The sequence below is a fragment of the Eumetopias jubatus genome, unplaced genomic scaffold (genome assembly GCF_037043125.1).
Source record: "Eumetopias jubatus isolate StellerSeaLion01/CBP00866 unplaced genomic scaffold, mEumJub1_p1.0 scaffold_9, whole genome shotgun sequence".
NCBI classification, from domain to species: domain Eukaryota; kingdom Metazoa; phylum Chordata; class Mammalia; order Carnivora; family Otariidae; genus Eumetopias; species Eumetopias jubatus.
In genome coordinates this window covers 132,640,188-132,664,931 of record NW_028274815.1, presented here as the reverse complement: position 1 = coordinate 132,664,931, position 24,744 = coordinate 132,640,188, and the positions used below count along the sequence as shown (strand labels likewise).

Sequence of the window (24,744 nt, the reverse complement as noted above, 5' to 3'; positions counted from 1 at the left end):
CCCACCTGTAAAATGGGAGTGATGATAGTACCTAATGTATACATTTGCTCTAATACATAAATAAAATGCTTCTTGTTACAGACAGCATTTGCCATAATGCCTGGTACATGGGAAATAGTCAATGAATGAACAGTTGTAGTAAGTGAAAATTTGAACTTTGCCACATGGAAAAAAAAAAAAACAACCAAAACATAATCCTTCCTCAGAAGTTCTGAATATTGTAATAGAGACTTTGTGTGTGTGTGCTTAAAATATGCACTAGAACTCTGAGGAAGCAGCTTGTTTTGACTGAGAATACTTGATACTTAGAGAGTGGGAAGCATTCCTGAATCTTCTCTGGCCCAGATTCTTAGATTTTTGAAGATAAATTAATTCATATTATTACTATTTTTAGAAGTCTTTCCAGAGCACTCAAATTTGTAGGTTAAACCATTAGAATATTTTTTCCTTATGACTTATGTTTGGAAATATAAAACAGTAATGGTAGTAATAATATATTAATAGAGCAAAAACCCTAATTTTTCTCAAGGACACACCACGTACCTGCAAGCAGTAAGCACCTTGTAGGAAGCATTTTGTTTAATCCTCATAATTACCCTTTGAAGAAGGCATTGTTATTTTCTTGACCATTTTATAAGAAAATTGAGGCATAGAGATATAAAGTAATTTAGCCAGATCACAGATAGATCTTCCTTGACTTAGGATAGGGCCACCTCCTGATAAATCCATTGTATGTTGAAAATGTATTTATAGGCGCCTGGGTGGCTCAGTCAGTTAAGCATCTGCCTTTGGCTCAGGTCATGATCACAGGGTCCTGGGGTTGAGTCCCATGTCAGTGTCCCTGCTCAGCAGGAAGTCTGCTTCTCCCTCTCCCTCCGCCCCTCCCCCTGGCTCATGCGCTCTCTCTCTCTCTCTCTCTCTCTCTCTCTCAAATAAATAAATAAAATCTTTAAAAAAAGAAAATGTATTTACTATACCTAATCTACCAAGCATCATAACTTAGTCTAGCCTACCTTAAACATGGTCAGAGCACTTCCATTAGCCTATAGTTGGGTAACATCATTTAACACAAAGCCTATTTGGTAAAAAGTGTTGAGTATGGCATGTATATGAAATGTACTGAATTTGCACTGAAAGGGAAAGACAGACTGGCTGTAAGGGTTGTCAGTGTACAGGTTCATGATCACCTGGTTGACTGGGACCTGCCACTACCCAGCATCACCAGAGGGGGTCACCCTGCATATCGCTAACCCAGGAAAAGATCCAAAATCAGAACTCCAAGTACAGTTTCTCCTGAATGAGTATCACTTTTGCACATTGTAAAGCCGAAAAACCAAGTCCCAGCACTGTAAGCCGAGGACCATCTGTATTTCATATTTGAGAGTCAAACTGAGGTCCTCGGCTCCAGAATCTAAGTTCTTAACAATGACACCAAAATGCCACTGGAAATAAGTTCTCAATCCCATGTCTGCCTACAATGACTTTCTTTTAAAAAGCACATAATACAAAATATATTTTCTGCACTAAGAAGATCAAAATGTTCAACTCTTCTAGGTATTTGAGGGCTGTCATCTGCATTCTTACTTGATTCCTTTTCATCTCCCTTAAACTCTTACACATTTTTTTTTTCAAGGAAAGTAAAATCTCTTTGGTATGTCATCTGTTTGTCTGCTTTATGAGAAAACTTTTTATTGAAACCAGATTCAAGATGAGCTTCTCTCAAGATTGCTTATAGGAATTGAAAGCTTGGTTCCCATCGTCCTGAAGGAACTTTTTAATTCTTTCCATAATAATGTGAGGAAGGCATGTAAACAATACTCATCTTTGCAAGAGTATAAACCTTGTAACTCCAGTGGGTTTTCTTCCTATTCATACACAGATTGGATGTGTGTGAGTGTCAGTGTGTGCATGTGTGCGCATGCATGTGCACTTAAATCGATGTTTTAGGACATATTTTGTTTCCAATGTTTATCGGAGGTCTCAAAAGTGGTAATTTCTTTCCTGAAGTGGATTATTTCCCTTCACTTTTACTGCGAAGACAAAGAGTTGGTGGCGTCTCTATCCAGCTCCTTGTAACTTACTTCCTCCTGTTTCATTCTCTTTACCTTCCTCCCTTCCATACTAACTGCTTCCTGGACAGACTTGAAGAGCTTAGAGACAGCTTCCCAGGGAGAGGATTGTTTGCTATTACTTGACAAGTGAAATGGTACTGGCCAATTCCGTGAAATTCTCTCCAAGTCACTGAGTATGTACTTAATTTAAGTTGGCATGAGTGAAAAAAAAAATCTGTTGGCCACGTAATGGTAAATTTCATCTTCAGGCATAGCTGGATCCAGGTATTCAAATTCTATCACTGGGCATTTGTTCCTTGAATCTTTTGGCTCTGCTTTCATCTGAGTTTGTTCTGAGGCAGGCACTTGTGAATGTGAAACCCAAGGCCACCACTTACAGATGTACCCCCACTGGTTTGCCAATCCAAGCATAAAGAATGTAACTCTGTTCTAATGGGTTCAGCAAAAGCCACAGGATTAGTCTAGCTTAGATCATTTTAGGAGGAGATAAGCATTTTAGTAAAGGAAATGGAAGCTGTGAGTGATACACTCACTCAAGTTTGGGGGGCAGACCTTCATTCTTATGGAATGTCCCATCTAGGAAGTCCTAGTTCTTATAAGTTATCAAAAATACTTTCCCCATTCTCTAATATCAAGAGCTAAAGTTTGCATCTGCTGTAATTTCTAAATGCCTTGAGGGCTAGTCTAGATACCTGGATGAAAAGAATTTATCCTTTATTAAAGCAATATATTGGCACTTTTTAACAAGTCTGTCTAGGGACTACATCAAACTAAAAAGCTTCTGCACAACAAAGGAAGTCATCAGCACAATGAAAAAGCAACCCACTGAATAGAAGAAAATATTTGTAAATCATTTATTCAATAAGGGATTCATATCCAAAATGCATAAAGAACTCAATAGCAAAAAGAAAATCTGATTTAAAAATGGACAGAGAATCTAAATAGACATTTTCCAAGGAAGACACACAGATGGCCAACAGGTACATGAAAAGATGTTCAACATCACTAATTATTAGGGAAATTCAAATAAAAACCACGCTAAGATATCACCTCACACCTGTCAGAATGGCTACTATGAGAAAAAAACCCAACAAGAAATAACAGGTGTTGTTGGGAATACTACTTGGCCAGAAAAAAGAAGAAAATCTTGCCATTTGCAAAAACGTGAATAGACCTTGAAGATATGATGCTAAGTGAAATAAGTCAGACAGAGACAAATGCCATATGATTTCATGTGTATGTGGAATGTAAAAAACAAAACAAATGAACAAACAAAACAAGACTTGGAGATACAGAGAACAGAGCGGTGGTTATCAGAGGAATCAAGAGGGCTGAGAGGGGGTTCAACTGGGTGAAGGGGGTCAATTGCATGGCGACAGATGGTAACCTGTGGTAATCACTTCATAGTGTATACCAGTATCGGATTATTACTACATTGTACACCTGAAACTAATATAACTCAATTTTTAAAAAGTCTGTCTTTGGGAAGATTTTTTTTTTTCCTAAAGACTTTTTCTCTGAGTGTAACACTCTTACCACTAGCTCTTTCGGGTCCTGGCTGGAGAGTAAGGAAGAGAGGAAAAAGGGAAAGAGATTGGCTGATGCTCTCGGCATTTTGAAAAGCCCTTCCTTGTTTTGAATCTCAGTCTCTGCCTTTTTGTCAACTGTTTCCTCTTCTCCTGGCATGGACCGTCCCCGCGATTCATTTATATTCACTGTGATGCTTCAGCTGCCTGCCTGGCTTACTTGGCACCCTGACACCTCCATCTATCACTTCCTTATTCCCACTCTCCCTCCCTGAGTACAGTGTTTACCACGATTATGAATTCCTAGAGCACAGGAAAAGCTAGAGAAGAAGAGCTAGAGGACATACCCAGTGCTCCTACAGGGTGACTTCCTTGGGATCTGAGATGGTGAGGAACCCCTAGTGCTTGTCACTGGCCTCTGAACCATCTCTTCCGTGCTCCTCAGCAATGAGCATTCTACATAGAGATCCGGCTCTCCCTTTCTCTCTCTCCTTTTTGTTTGGTCCTGACTCTAGACACTGAGAGATACCAGAGTTGGGCAAAAACAATTGCTAATAAAAGTGTGTACCTGTGTGTGTGTGTTTCTCACACATATTAACGAGCAATATGAGCAGAGCAAAAGATTCTCCCCTTTCTCTTTTTGTCCTTTTCTCTGTTTTCCTGCAAACAAATTGTGAAAGTGATCTGCTGCAGGGCGCCTGGGTGGCTCAGTCAGGGAAGTGTCTGCCTTCGGCTCAGGTCATGATCCCAGGGTCCTGGGATCGAGCCCCGCATCGGGCTCCCTGCTCAGCGGGGAGCCTGCTTCTCCCTCTCCCTCTTCCTCTGCCCCTCCCCACCTCTCGTGCTCACTCTCTCTGCTCTCTCTCTCTCAAATAAAGAAATAAACAAAATCTTTAAAAAATAAAAATAAGAAAATAAAAGTGACTGGCTACAGCTGTATAAAGCAAAACACAATGCTGGCAAAGGGGTGGGAGAATCCTTAAATCATAGTCTCTGTCAATTCTTAAGCATCTAGGGGCGCCTGGGTGGCTCAGTTGGTTAAGCGACTGCCTTCGGCTCAGGTCATGATCCTGGAGTCCCGGGATCGAGTCCCACATCGGGCTTCCTGCTCGGCAGGGGGTCTGCTTCTCCCTCTGACCCTCTTCCCTCTCGTGCTTTCTATCTCTCATTCTCTCTCTCTCTCAAATAAATAAATAAAATCTTAAAAAAAAAAATTCTTAAGCATCTACTACAGAAAAGACAGTGTGCCAGAGTCGTTGCATATGTCTTTTCCCTTAAACATCCCAGTAATGCTGCAAGGGAGCTGATCCATTCCCATCTTATGTACGAGGAAGTTCAAAGATTTTTTTGTGATTTGACCAAGGTCACACAATTTATCAGCAGAGAATCTTGATTCTTTAACTTTCATTCCAAAATTCATGGTCTCTCCTTTTTTCCTGAATATTGCACTGCTTTATAAAAGGCACCTAGGAAAGAAAGCAGTTCAGTGAGACCCATGCTGAGGTCAAAGCCGAAACAGCAGGATGCTGGAAGCAGTTCCCCCCCTCCCCCCACCGCGGAGGAGGAGGCCGAGCCCACTTCCACATGCAGTCCTGGCACTAACCTATGCCTCTGTTTCCATGCTGGCCAGAGGTCCAATTTGTGGCCCTGTGTGGACGCTTGCCCTTCCAGCCTTCAACATGGAAACTTTCTGAGTACTACTTTTTAAAATCTTCCACCAGCTTAGGCTAATACAGGCCTGATGGTAAGACAGAGCACAATTGTCGGAGCCGGGTCTCTGCCCATACCCAGACTCTGCGACTTAGCGGCTCACCAGGCAGCTGTGGGGACGTGGACCAACCTCTGTGGCAGCCACTTTTCTCACTTGGGGATAATGATAACAACTAACATGCATCAGGCACTGTTCTGTCATGTAATCTGCATCACAACATTAGGAGGTAAGTTCTACCATTTGCCTCACTTTGCCAGAAAATTGAGGCACAGGACAGTTAAGTAACTCAGATTCCAAGAGACAATTTAGCTCAGTGGTTCTCATATGTGAGTGATTTTTGCCCCGCCCCCACCACCCCAGGGGACATACGGCAATGTCTGGAGGCATTTTGGATTGTCACAATTGGGCGGGGCGGGGGGGGGTGGCTATTGGCATCTACTGGGCTGAGGCCAGGGACGCTGCTAACCACCCATAGCAAAGAATGATCCGGCCCCAAATGTCAATAGTCCCGAGGTGGAGAAACCTTGTTCTAGCTCCAGAGCCCAAGCTCCTGACCACTGTGCTGCCTCCCCGATGAAATCACGACAATTTGCTTCTCATGAGATTCCTCCAAAGCTACCACCGGAAAAGTAATACGAGTCACTAGTACGACACCTGGGATGTGCCTTCCGCCAACCGGCTGTCCTCCTCTGTAACCGCCCCCCCCCCGCTTCCTCTCTACCCAGAAGAGCAGGGTCAGAGGAGTTCTAGATAACCAAGTTCTGCTTCACAGAGTGAGTGGACAACAACAGAGCCCCTGCTTCATCATGGCCTCTGTGTATAAAACGTCTGGAGTCCATTATCCTTCCTTGAATTTCCTCGCCGGGTTGAATAACCGCTGTTTATGTTTGTGTTTACAGTCGACTTGGGAATAAGTGTCAAGGAGGATAATGTGGCCACTTCTTCCCCCAAGACAATGGAGATCAGCGCTGTTGCAGATGCCAACGGAAAGAATCTTGGGAAAGAGGCCAAACCCGAGGCACCAGCTGCTAAATCTCGTTTTTTCTTGACACTCTCTCGGCCTGTACCAGGACGTACTGGAGACCGAGCCACGGATTCATCCACTGGATCAGTGAAGCTTGATGTCAGCTCCAGTGACACTCTAGGGAACAAAGAACCAAGTGAGAGTGTGGCACTTCCGGTAGCAGCTGCGCTGGGCCACGACCCACATAAAACCCCAGGCCAGAGTCCGGCCGGGGACGGAGGCTTCTCTGCCCCTTGGGGACCAGCGCCTGTCTCACCTGAGTCGGGAGGAGTGACCCCCTCCAAGCCTGAGGACTCCAGCTTTTTGGACAAACTCTTCAAGCTGGACAAGGGACGGGAAAAGGCACCAGTCAAGAGCCACCGGGAAGCCAAGGGCGCAGAGCGTCAAGACCAGGCCCGGGAAGTTTCCGGATTGTCCAGGCCATCCGACGATGTCCCTGCAGAGAGGGTAAGTGCTGGACAGGGGCAATCCATTTTGTGAACACCAGCTCAGGGTGGCGGGGGTAGGCTCCGACGGGCTAAGACAATGGCACCAAATCGCTCCGCAGTCGCCAAGGGGCCCTGACAAGGCATCAAGCTGTCGACCCCTCTAGAACAAATAGCACATTGTAGTGGAGTGTCCCCCATGTTCCTGTGGGCGGAAACATCTGTTTGAAGAGCAATAACAGCTGTGACATCTGCTTTATGTAAAAGAAGAGAGGAGGTGAGTTACATACAGATGAATTCGTCCTTCCATTTATCAAAAGATGGAGGAAGACAAGTTGCATTTATGATCAATGGAGTCTGGAGGGGAAGGCGTTAGCAGAATAAAAATGGTCCCTAAAAGACTTCACTGCCCTGTCTGGTCTCAGTAGGTTGTTCCCCATTCCGTATGTTTATAGGCTTTCGTTGGAATACATTTCATTTCTTCTTTTTAATAGCCTGGATTGATCTTTAACTATCTTTTGCACCAAAGTGTGGGTTTAAATAAAGAGCTTTTACAGCTCTGGGCAGACTCTTTTATGTACTAATTATTTTCCAACAAGCTGGAGTAATATCTTTGTAAAAACTAGATATTTTTTTCAGGAGGTATCTGGAATCAGCTGCTCCACCCCCCACCCCACCCCTACCCCCGCACAAAGAAAGGCAGGTTCTTTTGATCTTAAAAAAGAACATTGGCTTTTTATCTTGAGAGAGTTTGTTTGTATTTGGCCCAAGAAAGGAACTCCTCGAATGAAAAAGGAAGTAAGAGTTGATACGGTGTATTTTAAGGTACTTTTTTTAGTCACTGGACTTTTAAATAACAGTATTTTTCAAAAATTTGGGAATGCAGTTAGTCATTGAGGTTAGAAGCAGGAAAAAATTAGAGGGGCTGTTTTTCATTACAGGGTTCTATATCATGGCTGTTAATATAGTTGTCTTAATAACAACTAATTGCATTCCCTGTTGCTAATAACACTGGCTGTCATTTATTGAGCACTTACATTATAGCAGGCTCTGTTCTAAACACCGTACATCGATTATTCTCCTTAAAGAAACTGAGTATCACATTAGTCTGCGGCTTCAATGCACCAGCATGGTGTCAAGAATTATATTTTAAATGTTAGGCACCAGGGCGCCTGGGTGGCTCAGTTGGTTAAGCGACTGCCTTCGGCTCAGGTCATGATCCTGGAGTCCCGGGATCGAGTCCCACATCGGGCTCCCTGCTCAGCGGGGAGTCTGCTTCTCCCTCTGACCCTCTTCCCTCTCGTGCTCTCTATCTCTCATTCTCTCTCTCTCAAATAAATAAATAAAATCTTTAAAAAAAAATAAATGTTAGGCACCAGCTAAACATTCTGGACAGTTACAACTGGGGAAAGATAATCAGGCTTGTGTGTTCAGGCTCTTACTATCAGCATTCTGGCTGTTTCTGTAAATTTCTTCTCCAAGAACTGCTTTTCAGATTTTCTTTCAAAAGTTTAAAAAATTGTCCTTCAAATGCCCATTTCCCTGAATGTACCAGTTCAGGGCCAACTGAATAGCTTTCTGTATAATTCAAAGTAGGTCTTCAAATGCATCCAGGCATCACATCTTTACTGGGTATGACACTGCCAGGTACACGTGAGACGGGCTACAGAGATGGCCAGGACAGAGCCCTTGTCCTCAGGGACTTTGTGATCCTACAAGAGAAGAGGTACAAAACCCCTGAGATCCTTGTGCGGGGTGCCAAGTGCTCTCCCTGGGGAGGCCGAGTGCTGCAGAAGATGCTCAGACACAAAGAGAATTGGCCTCACTGGCTCGGGGAGCATTCCATCAAATGTATAAACCTGGAGCTGGAAAGTTACTTGTCTTGGGGCTAGAAACTAGTCATCAATATTCATGAATATGTGAGAAACTATTTACTGCTTGATTCTGAGCAGAAACTCTTGAGTTCTCATTATTGGTCATGGATCCTGAGGCCATTGGGAGGCTATGACTTGGTGAATAGTTACATGTTCCATTCACTTGGGCACCCAAAGCCAACCCATTGCCCGAGTCAGGAAAAGATGGAGTTATTTATGGGAAGAAGATGAAGGACTGAGCTTTACTATCTTGGGACAGGTGTCTAGTGACTTCTCCAGATCCCCCACCTTAATTAAGAAAAACAGGTTAGCATCTGATACCTGACCCTTGAACGTTTTTAACCATAAAACCCCAATGCAATCAATCCATTCCCATTCTAAGAAAAGCAAAGAACAGTTTAGAGTTGTACTTTATCAACCCAGCTTTTTTTATTAAAGACTCTTAGGACCGGCACCTGAATTGAGTGGAGTGAGTTCCAAAATGAGATTTGATTCAGAAGATGGGGGGTTATGTTGGGAGCATGGCAGGTATCTGATATCGTCAAGCCTTTGGGCGATATTTTAAAGTTACCGGGACCTCTCAGAAGACCCCCAAGTTGTAACTTATCCTCCTTTGGGAAAAAGTGAGTCCGCTCCCTTAGATTCACCAGTAAAGTTTGCATTTGTTACACTACAAATGTCCATGTTTTTATTGGTAGTATCACTGGAATCTGAATATTGAGTACCCACTCTGTACTATATGCATATAAAACATGGAAAAGCCAGGAAGTAGCCATTTATTGTCTCTGTTAGTCTGTGAACTTGTGGATATTCAAGTACATATACCTGCAAAGCTTCTAAACAGAAACGGCCTTCTGATTATTGATGTTCCTCATCCGATCCCTGCCTGCGTGGTCTGTAGTGGGCAGGGGAGGGGGAGAAATCAATTGTTCCATGAGTGTAATGAGAGAATCCAGTCCTCAGAAAATAACATGAATAAAACTTCTCCATCAATGGCTTTCTTGGTGGGAGTACCGCATTATGCGGAAATGGCCGTCAATGTATTGATTGAGAATTCTTAGCGTAGATTATGTGCTGGGCTCAGCCGTGTGTCAGCTGCCCCTTCTCTCCCACTCACACAAACCCTTTCCCCCAGTCTCACTGCATGCTTCTTCCTGGGTTGGAATTCCAACCGCAAACCTGCAGAGCTGTGAATTGGGAGAAAGATGCCACCATTTCATTCTGGGAGAAGCACACAAATCTTCTGTGTTTTCAGAACGACAATCTTATTTTTGTGCCTCATAAAACTACATTCAGAGCATAGCATAATTAAAACAAGGGCAGAATTCATGAACAAATGAAGCATTTACTACATAGGCCAAAGAAAAGATAAATTATATGCCTGAAGGGTTTCACTGAGCTGTGATTCACACAAACCAACATGTTGGCAGGGACGAGAATTTTTTTTTTTTTTAATTTTTCTAGCCCCTCAACAATTGGACCAGAGCTATAAGATATGCATTTAAGAGATTCATTGCAAAAAAATAAAAAGTTACATAATGAAAATTTGGTCTTTATCCGTTAAAAAAAACAAACACTACATGTCTGTTGTCAACCAGGAATTCCAGAAGCATCTTTGAGTTGGGGGAGGGGGAGGGGCTTAACCTGTTACCAAGCTGATTCAGGAGATTTAAACAAGAATATGCCTTTCTTTAAAAGTTTAACTAAATTCTCCAATTATTATTTAAACACCAACCTTGGCAAAGCATTTTAAAGTAAATCCCATTCTAGTCCTTCAAAGATCATATCATCTAGTGAGAGAGGTAATTTTTTAAAGGGACGTTGTGAGAAGTGACACCGATCCTCAAATTCATTCCGACTACAGGTATTAAGAAAAAGACTCCGTGTTTTTGCTTCCTCGTATCCTTTTCTCCCTTGAATGCTTTTATCCTCCACGAAAACTGTTCTTGTCGAAGTGGCCATGATGTCGCAACTCCCCGGGGCCCTCACCGTGGCCGCCAAACCGGGGATGTCTCAGTCCCGTCCGACCGGCCTCGCCAGTCACATCAGACACCCTTCCTCACCTGGTCCCTCACCGCCCCCACACTGCCCGCAGTTCTTTAATCTCCTTTGCTGGATCTTATCCTCAAAGACTGGGGAACCTTGGAGTTCCCCAATCTTCAATTCCTAGACATCTTCTCTGACTACACTTACTTCCGTAGAGACAGCCCCAGTCCCAAGGGTTTAAATACAGCTATCTGCTGACAAGTCCCAAATTCATGTCTGCAGCCTAGATCCACCCCCGAAGTTGAGCCTTAAGTATCCAGCTGCCTCTTGACATGGGTACTTGAATTTCGACATCTCCATTTGAAGGTTCGCCCAACATGAGCAAAACTGAACTCCTCTCTCACACCTAACAACAAGCAACAGCATGCCTACCTGTGTCATCCACAGGCTTCCTCATCTCACTTAATGGCAACTCCACCCTGCCCCTGCTATTTAGCGGTAGAAATGGAATTAAAGAACCAAGATTTCCAGAATCCTACATGGTGTAAGGTAGGGAATTAAAACATAAGCATTGTAGTCAAGTAGCTTAAGGTTTCAACTCAGCCTCTGTTGCCTACTGGCTGTGTGACCTTGGACAAGTGACTAAAACTTTCTGAACCTTGGTTTCTTTGTCTGTAAAATGGAGATATCAATAGTGCCAAGCACATTTTCCCATTATTCACACTTGTAAAAGTTAAAAGAGATAAGCCATGTAGAAAACTCAGCACCGAGACGCTGCATTTTGAGAAAAAGAAAATTCAGCTATTATTAGCATCATGGTTTTCCCCCCATTAATCAACATTTTTGTCTTTTTACTCTGCCCTTCCATAGTTCTCAACCAAAGCTCACGGAGACAGCACTGTTGAATCTAATTTGAAACCGATGTAGCTTTCAACCCAAAGTCTCGATTTGAGTTAAAGGAAACCAAAAGGTGCAGGAGTTATAAAATTATTTGAGCAAAAATAGAAGTTCAGTGCCCTTGCCTGCAAGCCATGGTTTCTTAGTCTGACATTCTTCAGTCTCCACCGGCTTTCCTCTGTGTTTCCAAATGTATTTGCCATTATTCGCTTAAAGGTACCCAGTCAGAATGCCCCCCATGTGACCTGCACAGATGCCACCTTCTTCCCCACATTTTCTCCTTCTGTCTCTCTCTCTCTCTCTCTCTCTTTACCAAAAATTCACTTCACCTTCAATGTCAGGTTCTCCGTGAGGCTGAATGTATCCTCCAGTATTTGTTTTTTATGCTATACATTAAGTCAAATTCAGTAACAAAATTGCTTTGAAGGAAGTGTCTTATCGAAACATCAAACCTTAAGCGGGAATTCCTATATCTTTACCATTTTACAGAGGAAAAAATCCAAGCTTTAGGGAAACCAAGTCACTGACTCCAAGCTACATAGCTAAAGAGAATTGCCCATCCCCCAAGCCCATACTTTTCATGCTCAACATTATGTTTTGACCAAATTGTTGAAATTTGTGCGATGGGATTGTGACTAGGTGAAATTGAATATTTGTCTGAGGAAATTTCTATTTAATTCTTTTAAATGTTAGGATGTGCAACATTGGAAATGACAAGTTAAAATTTAAAAAATTTAAAAACCACCTAATTCCCATGTTGGCACGCCAAGTGAACTTTAAGCTGTGCTTTTATTTTGTTTTGTCTACCTTACAGCCTCAAGGTCATGCCATTCCAACAGGTAAAGAGAACTGCCCGCCCCAAAAGACTTTGTCAGTACAGAGGAAACTCTGTTCTAAGTTATGCAAATTATGGAGAGGGCAAGGTTTTTAGCTATGATACTGTAATTTTTATAAATTGTATGGATTTAGCACTAAGAAACATTTGATATGAACTGTTTTCAGCAGCAGAGTTGATGTGCAAGTGTAGGAATTTGAGTGATCCAGGGCTGAGTTCAGATTCTACCACCTATTAGCTGTGTGGTCAAGTCAAATAATAATAATTGCCTCACTTTTCAATAATTCATTTTTCATAGGCTGGGTAGTAAGCATTTGGCATATTTTATCTGCTTTGATTCTTATAACAACACAAGAAGGTAGGTATTTTTATTGCCACTTAACAGATGAGGGAGCTAGAGCTCAGAGAAGTTAAATTATTTGCCCAAGACCACACAGCTAAGTTAGTGGCAGAACCGTAATCCAGATCCATCAGTTGGCTAAAACCTGTAGCACTCAGTCATTTCCAAACCTTGTGTTTTCATCCAGAAAAGGAAGATCCTGCCTGCCTGAGGGGCATCCTAAGGATAGAAGACTATACAGGCAGTCAATAGTAAAGATGCTAAATAAAACGGTATATTTTCTAAGTTCTCAGAAAGTGAGAAATAAAGAATTATAAACTAAATGAAATGGTCTTCCTGCATGATGGAATTTGGGTAGTCTATCATTTAGGGTGCCTTTGACTGCGAGTAAAAAACCCACCCAATCACCAGTGGCATAGTTAATGAGGAGAATATATTATTTCTTGAGCATAGTGAGAATTCTAGAGGTGGGGGGTTTACACTGGTTCAACATCTTCATACTCCAGGACGAGTCATTCTCCAGGGCCTACCATGTATTGTTAGCTTGGTTCACAAGTCTGCCCACATGTGGTTTCCAGATAGCTTCCAGAGTTTCAGGTAGTGTACCTCCATGGTCATAGTGTCCTTTCAAAGGGAAAAGGAGTTTCCTAAGAGTTACCTGTTGTAAATTCAGTCGCATATCTGTGTCAAGGTCCAAGGAGGGCTTGTCAAGTTTCTTTAGTAGAGAGCAAACTCAGCTAGCAAAGATGATATGCCATGAATAGAAACCGGATATATTTTTTTCTATCCAAGTTTATATCAGGAAATCATCGAGTACATGGAACTGTAGAGGCTGCTCCCCGATCCCCTGTTCCCATAGTCTAATTTGACTATGACCCGCAGTAAGAACTAGATTTTACACCTTGACCTGATAGACATGCACGTGAAAGCAACAAAGAATTCGCTGTTTTCACAGCACAGACCATACATTAGTGTTTTGTATTCTTTTCTATCCTATTGTGTTTGTTGTTTTCAATACTGGTTTCGACCCATTAAATGTTTGTTAGATGTTTGTTAGATGAACTTGACAAGAATAAAGATGGTACACATCATGTTACGACTTTGCAAAGCATCTTGGAATATAGTCTCACAATCTCATTATCAGCTCTGCCTAGCACAGCTTTAAATAAAAAATGACTTCAAAATATGTGCATGATATAGATACCTTCACTGAGATAAACTATGTCGAATCATATATCTGTATCATTTATTCGGTATTTTTTTAAAGGTTCTATTTATTCATTTAGAAAGATAGAGAGAGCATGCGGTGGTGGGGGCAGGGGGTAGTGGAGCAGAGGGAGAAGGTCAAGCAGACTCCGCACCAAGCGCAGAGCCCGATACGGGGCAAGATCCTGACCTTAGCCTAAACCAAGAATCAGATGCTTAACCAACTGAGCCAACCCAGGTGCCCCTCAGTATTTTTAATTCAGTCTTTAACATGTTATGGTGTTAATCATCATGGTTGAATATTAAGTGAATGGTGTTTTGCAATGGATATGCAAAATAAATTTTGAGTTAACTTTCCCTTTGGTGCTATCCAGTCTGATTCACTCCCTGCCAGGTTATAATAACAGCCCTAATTTATTGAGCATTTACTAACTCAAAGAGAGGTGAAGTAACTTGCGTGAGGTCCTACAGCTAGAAAGCAAGAGAGCTGGAATTTATCACCAGTGCCCACACGCTTAGCCCCTGTGCCTATAAGTTCAAAAAAGAGGGAATATTTAGAACCTTTTGAAGCATCTTATATTTTTAAAAAATTTCTGAAGCTAATACTTTGGGACATTAGCTAACTCTGTGGAACATTGGTCCAATGAGATCCACCTTGAAACAGGGCTCACCGTCAAATAGTTTTAGAAAATACAACTTGCCTTATCCTCTTTCCTGAAGATTAACAATGGAATCAGCCTCCTTAAGGCCTGAGAAGTCCTGCAGCAAACAGATCTGCTTCACTTTGTTTAACTGAGCATTTCTTAAACTTAATTACCCATAAAACTACTAGCCGTCTAACCAGTTGGGCATAGACTCTGAGGGACTGTTCTTGGAAATGCTGAGCTAGGTGTGTAGACCAAAGTTGGAAAATGGCCTCTTGCAGGATGCAGCAAACCACAGATAGATTTTATTTGAACTTCACAGTGTTTTAATATTTTAGATGATGGATAACATTTTGAAATGGACAAAGTTGACAATATTTTAAAATTATGAAATTCCAATACAGTTCCAGGTTTCAGATATTTCTGGAAAGTGGGAAGTTTCATCCTATATTCCCAGACAGGATGTGAGTTGTGGCTGCCGCTTGGGATGGGGCATTCACTGTCCAGCTTATCCAGTCCCCACTGCTCTCTTGTTCCTAGCAGTGTGACATGGGAGTTGTCCTTTGCTACAACACTTACATTATTACTTTTTTGTGGTAGGGTTGAGAGTAAAGTGAAATATCTCCTTCACAGACCACTTTACTTCCTTCCTAGCACTTACAACAATTTGAAACTACTTAGGTGACCATCTTATTAATAAACTGTAAATCCAGTCTGAGAGTCATTCAATTGGCAGGTGTTGAACAATAAATAAGAGGCTTGAATGCTCTCATGTATTCATTCAAGAAACATCTGAGTACTTTCTTTGTGCCAGGAATGATTTAAGGGTGGATAGAATGATATACCTTATGAAAACTTTCATTCCAACGAAGAGAGCAATGGTAAATAAGGAAATAAACAGGTCGCCTGGGTAGCTCAGTCAGTTAAAACATCTGACTCTTGGTTTTGGCTCAGGTCATGATCTCAGGGTCGTGAGATTGGGCCCCGCATTGGGGGCGCAGAGTCTGCTTAAGATTCTCCCTCTCCCTCCTTTTCTGCCCCTCCCCCCATGCTCTCTCTCTTCAAAATGAATAAATAAATAAAATCTTAAAAAAAAGAAGAAAAAGAAAATGAACAAACAAATAAACAAATAAATAAAAAGGGCTATGAATGACATCAACACAGAGAAAGTAGAGTGGAGAGGTAGCAAACAATTAAATGGGTAGGGGGCAAGGCCAAGGATTTCGGTCTCACCTAAAAATTCAGGGAAAAGGATGGGACTTTTTTTTTCTTTTTCTGCACGAGGCCAAACCATTCTTAGAAGGTCTGCAGCCTAATTTTGGCAGCATGCAAAACAGTTTTCTCGCTACTGAGAAGTGTTTGTTAAACAGATGACAAACATATTCTAGGCTGTGGGTCATTAGCTTTTATATTTTGAAGTACTTTTGTTAAAAAAAAAAACTGGATATTTTCCCTCTAATAAATGTGAAATGCCACAATCACTCTGGAGCTTGCACGTCTTGGGACAGGAGAATCTTCCATAAATCCCTTTTGCCCGACGGGACTTGCCCTGGGAACCACTCTCTACCCACTCTTTGCCCACAGCAACTGTATTTTTCCATTTTATATCCTACATAGTGGACTTTAAGAGAGTGCCCCAAAGCAATGACTGCTGCAAAAATAAAACAAAACAAAGAGGCAAGAAAAGCACATTTCATTGCTTAATTCTCTATCCACATTTCACTTACCATTAAAAATCAAGTTGACAAATTCACTTACCCCTCAAGTGGAGGAGTTCTGAGAGAGAAAATGGAAAACCTTATTCATAGGAAGCAAGTGTGAATTGCTTTCTTTGATAGATTTCTTTTCCCCCTCCAACTCTGACCACAATGAACAACTGCTTTATTTAATCTTATAAATACAATATCTCTGCATCCGTCAACACCATGGATTAATGAGGCTCTATCACGTATAGGTGCTGTGTTAGGTTTTTGCTGTCGAGCTACGAGATGAGTTCTTAATACCCTGAGGTTAGGTCTGCAATAGTGATCTTACGATTTACCATAAAGAGCATCATGCTGGATAGCTGGTCCAGCCGAGCCTGTTTCAATTAGAACAAGCAGATGAAATGAACAATATTGCCTCTCTTCCAAAGAGGAGGGAAAATGGGCAAGTAGAACGTTTTTAGACCTGTTAGGTTTTTTGACCTCATGCAGCTTAGAGTCCCCCTCTTAGGAGACATGCCAGAAGACAAAGAAAAGGTAGCTTTCACGTTTCAATATTTTTAGGTTATTTGTATTGCCCTCTGAAGTCTTTGATAATTTCTTAATTAGGAAGCTTGTTTCAACCCTGGCATGTTGGCAGTCTCAAACAGCGTGCTTTTTGAACGAGCAATTTGACACCTAGGAATTTATTGAGAAAATGGACAAAATTTTATCCACAAGGCTTTTTTTTTTTTTTAATTCCAGCAATGTCTATAAGAGGAAAGTTGGGACAATTAAAACGGTCCAATAAGGGAGCTGTTCTGTTGATTTTATGGGACACCCTTACACCAGACATCATAAGCCAGCATGACACAGAAATGGAATGAGTGACCTGTGAAGACAGTGATAAATGAGAAGGGCAGGGTTCAAAACAGGAAGGATCCTTTTAGGGTAAAAATCCTATCTGCCCACTTGCCAACACCTATGCATCATTTTGGAACCCAGAGAGGGGTATGGAATGAAAAATTACACGTTGTTGATAGCAGTCATTTTCAGTAATGGAATAATGGGTGCAGGTTACATTTTTCCTCTTTGCTCATCCATATTTTCTCCTTTTTTATAAAAGGAGCAAGCACAGGGCACTGCCTGGCTAAGTTGAAGAACATACTACAATCTAGGTTATGTCCGGATCCTTCCAGCAGAGTGCGCTGTAGGGCTTGAGGCATCCCCAGTTGCTGCAGTAAGGCTGCTAGTAAGTTTCCGCAAGAAGTTACTTTCTTCTTGACTGTAATTCCGGGACTATGCAATTCAGAGCTAGGATGGCAAGTCCCTGTTCAGATAACACTGGCTTTTTAAATACACTTGTAACTGGTCTGTAGTAATCTCCAGTAGGAGATGAGAAAGAGGAATTTGGTTGTGGATGGGCGGTCTTTGAAGCCTTTCATAATTGGCATTTCTTAGGCGCTGTGTTCTTTCCCTATTTTTGCCATGGGCTTAATGATGTGAATGAATGCCTTTTTATCAGCTGATGTGAATTTGGGCGGGAAGAGTGGGGAAGATAAAAATTAGTCACAGTGATAAACTCTCCTTAGGTGGTTTTGAGCTTCGTGGGAAAACAAAGTAAATATATTATACGTAATGTAGAAAAATATATATATATATGAAATTTTGAAGTTCCCCCAGAACATTTTTAGTAGACTTTGGTTTTGGAGTTCCTTCCTGCTTGTTTATTAATTTGCTTTCCCTTCTGGGCAAATTGGAAGATAAATTCTGTCTTCAAGAATTAACCAAATTCCATTTTTCTCCCTCAGTCCGACAATGGCTCTGTGCAGGTGACAGTCTGGAGACCATTGTTGCCTAGCACACCATGTCCTTTCTGCTGTTGGGGCATCCAAGTGGGAGAGGAAACAGAGCTTTCCCTTTTATCCCAGGCAGCATGTGGCTCAAATTTCTCACAGATGGAAAGGAATGGAGTAATGGGTTTCTGTACCATTCAGTGTTCTTCGGACAAATTTTCTTGTGTTAAACTGTACGCTAGGCGCTGATTCTCAGTACAACAATTCAAACTGAAACCAGGGGCATGCCATCAGTGAAGAAACCTAGGTGGGGGAGACATTTATCACTAATAGCTCCAGACAAGGCTTTCATGGTTTATGTTTTCACTTTGACAATGTAGACCCTGCTTAAAGAGGCCGAAATCCAGTTGACAATTCACAGTTAAAGGAAGGTGCCAGAAGTTCCATATGGGTTTTATTATAGACAATCAAATTATGATAAGGCAGCATTATTTTTCAACGTGACAAATTGTGATCACTTAACTAGAGTCCCTGTCTGTTTGCCCTTTGAAGCCAACAGCAAGGGGGGAGAATAGGCTTTTTCCCACTCAGATGAAAAACAAGCTGACACCACGAACACCTGTTTGTATCAAAGAAGTTTCCAGATATTTCCTGGGGAGCGTTTTTTGCTTCAGTCTAAAGTTTCTGTTTGCTGAGAATGATCTGGAGGCCTGATGAGAATAGCAAAGACATATTTGTAGTTAGGAACAAAGATCGTTCTACAAATAACTCAATATGTAAGGCATCATCTTTCCAACTGTGTTTAGTTTCGCCCTCTGGGTGTTTTTTTTAAATTTGGAATGAGTTGCCCACATTTTGTTTTAATTTTGATTTTTGTGCGTAATACCTGGCTCAAATTAGGAAATTCTAAAAATGGTCTATCTGTCTACTAATGCCACCCCCAATAGATAATTACTGTTTGCATTTTCAAGTGTATCCTTCCAGGGTTTCTTTGGAAATACATAAGCAAATGCAAGCATAAATTTTTATTCCTTTTTTTTTTTACACAGAAGGTAATACAATATACACTCTGTCTATTCCATGCTTTTTTTTTCAGGCAACACTATTTCTATATCGGTATAGCTTCCTTGTTTCTAACCCTTGTGTAGTATTCCACTGTGTGGATGTGCCATGATCTAGTTCACCGGGACCCTAACAATGACATTGGGCTGGTTGCCCATTTGCTAGTGCCTCACTGCAGTAAATAACGTCATGCATTTGGTTTTTCACACGTGTGTGACTTAAAAGTTTAGAGTCAATTCTTAGAAGGGGAATTGCTAGATAAAAGTCTGTTCTTCTTAAAAATTTTGGTAGATAATGCCAAATTGCCCTCAACTGGGACTAAACTAATTTACATTCCAATCAGCAGTGAACAAGAGTGCCTGCTTCTTAAACCAGCCTCCCAACGGAATGTTTCCAAACATTTGGATGTTTATTTTTTTCTCTCAATCTTTCCTTTTATGGCGTCTGGATTTTGAGTCACAGTTACAGAAGACTTCTCAATCCAAAATTATAAAATATAAATATTTTTCCCATGTTTTCTTCTAGCGTCTTTATCCATTTGGATTCTGTCCTTATATAGGGTTGACTTAGGACACCAGGTAATTTGTTTTCAGATGACCACCTTGTTGTCCCTGTATCTTTGATTAAACAGCCCTTCACTTTGGATAGATTTGAGGTGACATCTTTATCATACACTAAATTCGCCTATGTCTCTGGGAAAAAATGTGTTGTATAGCAGGGGAGAGGAATAGAAGCAAAGGAAATTAAAATAGGAAAACTCTTGGTTTTGAGTAAACATCTGAAGGCAGGGAGTTGGTGGAGGTAAGGCAGCATGGAGCATACATACTTTTTGCCTCCAAAATAATTTGGGCCTGGAGTCAAATTCAGTTCTACTCTATGACCATATGCAAGTTATTTATCCTTTCCATGCATCAATTTATTCATCAATAAAAAAAACTGCATATAGTACATACCTCATGAAATCCTTGTAACACTTACATGAGGCCTTTTTAACTAGTTTAGCAGGGCCTGACACATAAAGGTTGGTCATGATTATTATTATCATTGACTTTTTTTCTCCTCATTATACTTTTCCTCAAAGAATTCATGGCTGCAAAATATTCCATCACATGGAATGTGTTCATTCCTACACATAGAAATGTAGGTTAGTGTAGCCTAGAGGTTAATCTCACATGTCAATACCACATGCCAATTTATTGACCTATTCCAGAATTGTTGGACATTTTATTGATTCTTCATTCTTACTCTTCCAGAACCAGCCTTTTTTAAATTATTAATCTTGAAATTATTGTAGATTCCCATGCGATTGTAAGAGATAATACAAAGAAATCCCTTTATCCAGGGTCCCTCAGTGGTAACATCTTGCAAAACTATGATACAATATCACCACCAGGATACTGATATTGATACAGTCCCATGGAGAACATTTCCACCTGATGCTGCCCTCTTCTAGACACATCCACTTCCCTCTCACATCCACCCTCTCTCCCAACTTGACAACCACCCATCTGTGCTCCATTTCAATAGCTCGGTCCTTTCAACAATGGTATATAAATGGAGTCATATAGAATGTACACTCTTTGGACAGGCTTCTGTCCTCCAGCAGAATTTTCTGGAGGCTCATCAAAGTCATTGAGTCTATCAATACATATTGCTCCTTTCCTTCCTTTTTTATTGCTGAATACTATTCCGTGCCACGGAGAGGCCACATTTTGTTTAGCCATTCATCCGTTGAAACACATTCGGTTGCTTCCGCTTTGGGACTATTACAAACGAAGTTGCTATAAACTTCCACGTGTAGGTTTTTGTGTGAATATATGTCTTCATTTCACCGGTGGAGAAAAAGCCGAGGAACGCAATTGCTGGGTTGTATTGTGGTTGTGTATTTAGTTTGTCAAGAAACTGGCAAACTCTTTTCTACACAGGCTGTGCCGTTGCACCTGCCCACCCGCAAGCAGTGTGTGAGCGATCTAGTTTTTCTGCCTCCTTACCAGCATTTTTTTGGTCATTTTTTTGGTATTTGCAGGTTGCTGCCTCCCCCATTTCCAAGTCTAGGATCTATGAGGCAAAAAGAAACCCCAGGGCACTCCACACTCTGTGGTTCCTCCATTCCCTAGCTGGTCTGTCTTCTCCTCTCCGTCTGGCAGAGAGAAACCAGGGACTTCCCGCTGTGCTTACTGGGAGGAGAAGGAAACGTTCATATTCTCCATCTTTCTGGAAGCAGAAGTCATGTTCTCTCTAAAAGCCAGTCTAAGAAGAAAAAAAAAAAAACATTTCAAGGAAAGGGCTCAAGTTCAAGCTGAGGATTTCAATGTGAAAGGCCATAAAGCTCTCACTGGGGGGATCCCCAGGCAGACCCACCACCTCCTTGCATTGAACAGGAGGCGCTTACCCTCAGTTGCTGTCCAAGACTCGAGACCCTGCTGCACCTGAGAAATTAGGGAGGCAGAGGTGAGCGTCTTCAGAGACATCAAGAGAAAATGCCACAGGGCAGAGGAGAGAGTTCTCCAACCGTGTGTCCTCCGTCCAGAGTGCTTTATGTTGGGTAAAGAGGTACTGACGGTTACCCGCCTTCTTCAGAGGAGAGCCATTGTGTCAAGTTTTCCCTGCCGGCCACCTAGACCCACGGGGACCACCTGACCGTCTACCAATTCATCCCCCCTTCCGCTGACTCCACCGTGTTCCATTTTATTTCCAGGAAGTTCAGTAAATGTTCCCTGTGTGTCTAGCCTGGGCTCTCAGAGAAGAATCATTGCCTGTTGCTGCCTGCCGGAAACACCCATCCGGGAGCTGGTGGTGGCGTAGAATCCGGCCCTTCCGCTCACTCTGAGGAGCGCTGGGAGCCCATGGGCTGTGGGGCCAGAGGGACTCAGAGCAGCTGACCCAGCCTGGACACCAGGGGCCTTCCGGAATAGATGCCTCCCCTGCCCCCACACATCCGTTTTGGAGGACTTCACCCATTGTCTAATTCACCCTCTGTGCCCTCATCTTCATTTTTTCTCTTGCAATCTTCACAGCTTGAGGCATAAGTTACAGTTATTGGTTCATCTGTATCTTTGCTTGGTTTTTCCTTGCTCCCCTGCTCGAATGTCAGCTGACTGAGGACAGGGCTGCGTGCGTCTCATTCGCCTCTTTATGCACACTGACGGTGGCCATGTGACACGCCTGGTAGACACTTGATAAACAGCTTCTTTCCTAATTCTTATGCTATCACAGGCAGATCCCAAACCTTGCAGGGATTCAAAAGTCCAGTCCAGTTTAAAAACTTCCATCTCGGGACACCTGGGTGGCTCAGTGGGTTAAGCAGCTGCCTTCAGCTCAGGTCATGATCCCAGGGTCCTGGGATCGAGCCCCGCATCGGGCTCCCTGCTCAGCGGGGAGTCTGCTTCTCCCTCTCCCTCTGCCTGCCTCTCCCCTTGCTTGTGCTCTGGCTCTCTCTCTCTTTCTCTGACAAGTAAATAAAATCTTTTAAAAAAATAAAAACTTCCATCTCGTATCCATTTTTACATTCATCCCAGTTTTTTCTGGAATCAAGCTCTGACAGGACCTTGGACTTACCATCTGGAGGGGGTAGGATTTACTCTTTTACTTCTTCTCCTCTGCCATCAGGCGTGTGCGTTCAGGGAGGAGGGATCGAGAGAAAAGAGCTCTAGTCTTTTTGCCTTTTGGTGCTATTGTCCTCTCTTGACTCACTGCATTTCTTTGTGTTGTAGGCAACCACAGACGACTCTCTCTGGGGCAGAGATGGGGCCTTCTCTGCCTTAAATTTCCCTGAGGGAACTCTCTACTTTCTGCTGCTTTGGGGGCTCGTTCTCCTGTACCCCACCCTCGTGGTGAGGGACAGCAAGGCTGCTCCAGCCCAGAAAACTTCCACAGCACCGACTCCTTAAGTTGGCACTCAGCACGTCCTCAGTCCGGCGCAGGGTGGCGTTTCCCTAAACACCCTGTCATACCCCCTCCACCTTAGTGGAACTGAATAACCTCACCGCAAACCTTCCCCAGCCCTATTCCCTCCTCATCTTCTCTACATTTTTCATGCTCTTATCTCCGGCTAAAATCCCTCCCCTACCTCCACCCATCTCCCTGTGACAGGCTCCATGGCCAAGGGCAAACACGGCTTCATCCTCGGGCCTTCCCTTCCCTTAACTCCAGTTGTACTCAGCCCCAGGGCACATTGGAATCCCCCCGGGATTCTGCAGACCTCCAGAAATTCTCGTTTCATTGGTCTGAGTGGGGTCTGGGCAGGGGCATTGGCTTAAACACTGCCCAGGTGGTTCTAATATGCGGTCCAACTAAACGTCTGTGGGCCAGAGGGGCTCACTTGTCTCTTACTCAGAGGATGGTCCTCTCTCCCAGCCTTTGTCCACTATAGACCGGCAGCAATAGGAAGGCCTTGTGGAATGGCTGACATTCACTGAATGCTTACCAGGTGCTATGCCTTGCCCTGCGTCCTGTAAGTGGACTCTCCCATTTACTCCCCCCACGACTCTAAGGGGCAGGTGCTACTCATTATGCTCCTTCTGTAGATGAGCCCACCGGTGCATGGACGCACGGATGTTAGGGAACATGCCCAGGACTGCACAGGTATGGTTGGTGGAGCAGGGAGTAAAGTCTGGGCTACTGGCCCCAGAGCCCGGGCTGATACCTTGTGGTCTCTCTGCAGTTTGGGCCCTAGTTCAAGTTTCCCCCTTAGCTACCGAGCACAGATGAGGAAATGAGTGAATGGAAATGACTTTGTCCTAGGCCACACCATAAGTCAGACCCAGTGGGGCATTTCTCAGTTAGACTTATTCCTTATACCACTTTCATAATGGCTCATTTTCCAAAACACTGGTTTGATTATTTATGTAGTATTTTTTTATTTCAAATTTTATTTCAAATGTTCTTTGTACTCAGCTTCACCTAAGCAAAAATATCCATTGTGCCATAGGTTTGATGTTGGGAATATTTTTCTAAAGCACATTGGAACAATAAATTTGTGTGTATATACACGCACCTGTGGGTACACCAGCACTCAGTTGCTATAAACAGAATTTTCAGCCGTCCTTCTGCCTTAACAACGTGGATCTGAATTGTATCTTGAATTTTAAAAAAAGTTCAATGCATATTAGAGTCTGTTTTTATTTTTTTTAAGATTTTATTTATTTTTGACAGAGAGAGAGAGAGAGAGAATGTGTGTGTGTGTGTGTGTGCATGAGCGGGAGGGAGGGGCAGAGGGAGAGGGAGAAGCAGACGCCCTGCTGAGCAGGGAGCCCAATGCGGGGCTCGAACCCAGGACCCTGAGATCATCACCTGAGCTGAGGGCAGATGCTTCACCGACTGAGCCATCCAGGCGCCCTGAGAACCTGTTTTTTTTAAAGGAGCCTCTCTTCCAACACAAAACAGGTTTTGCCTGGAATTAGCTAGAAAACCTAACAAGTTTGTTAAGGCCATGGCTTTTAGCTGCTTTTAATTTTACGGAGTTCCAGATCTTTTTATGAGGCATTTTGCAAGAAGCGCCTCTCCATTTGGAAAGAGTGCCGGGGCTGAGGGAACCCTGCGGGGTACATGTATCATTATTACCGTTTCAAATATTCATCAAAATGTGTTTTTGTATTTTTATAGCCCTTCCACAAAAGCCCCATTTTTAATGCAGACTATTCTGGCCTGGCCTCTGGTGTTAGG

The 24,744-nt window shown here is 42.7% G+C and overlaps 1 protein-coding gene across 9 annotated transcripts in view; it reads left to right on the top strand.

Moving 5' to 3' along the window:
• Positions 1-24,744, top strand: part of BCAS1 (brain enriched myelin associated protein 1) — an 82,334-nt gene that overhangs the window by 16,998 nt on the left and 40,592 nt on the right. For all 9 annotated transcript variants that reach the window (XM_088026287.1, XM_088026286.1, XM_088026285.1 and 6 more), the window contains exon 3: positions 6,209-6,780. In XM_088026287.1, coding sequence (XP_087882413.1) covers positions 6,209-6,780 — 572 coding nt within the window. The remainder of the gene's footprint in view (positions 1-6,208; positions 6,781-24,744) is intronic.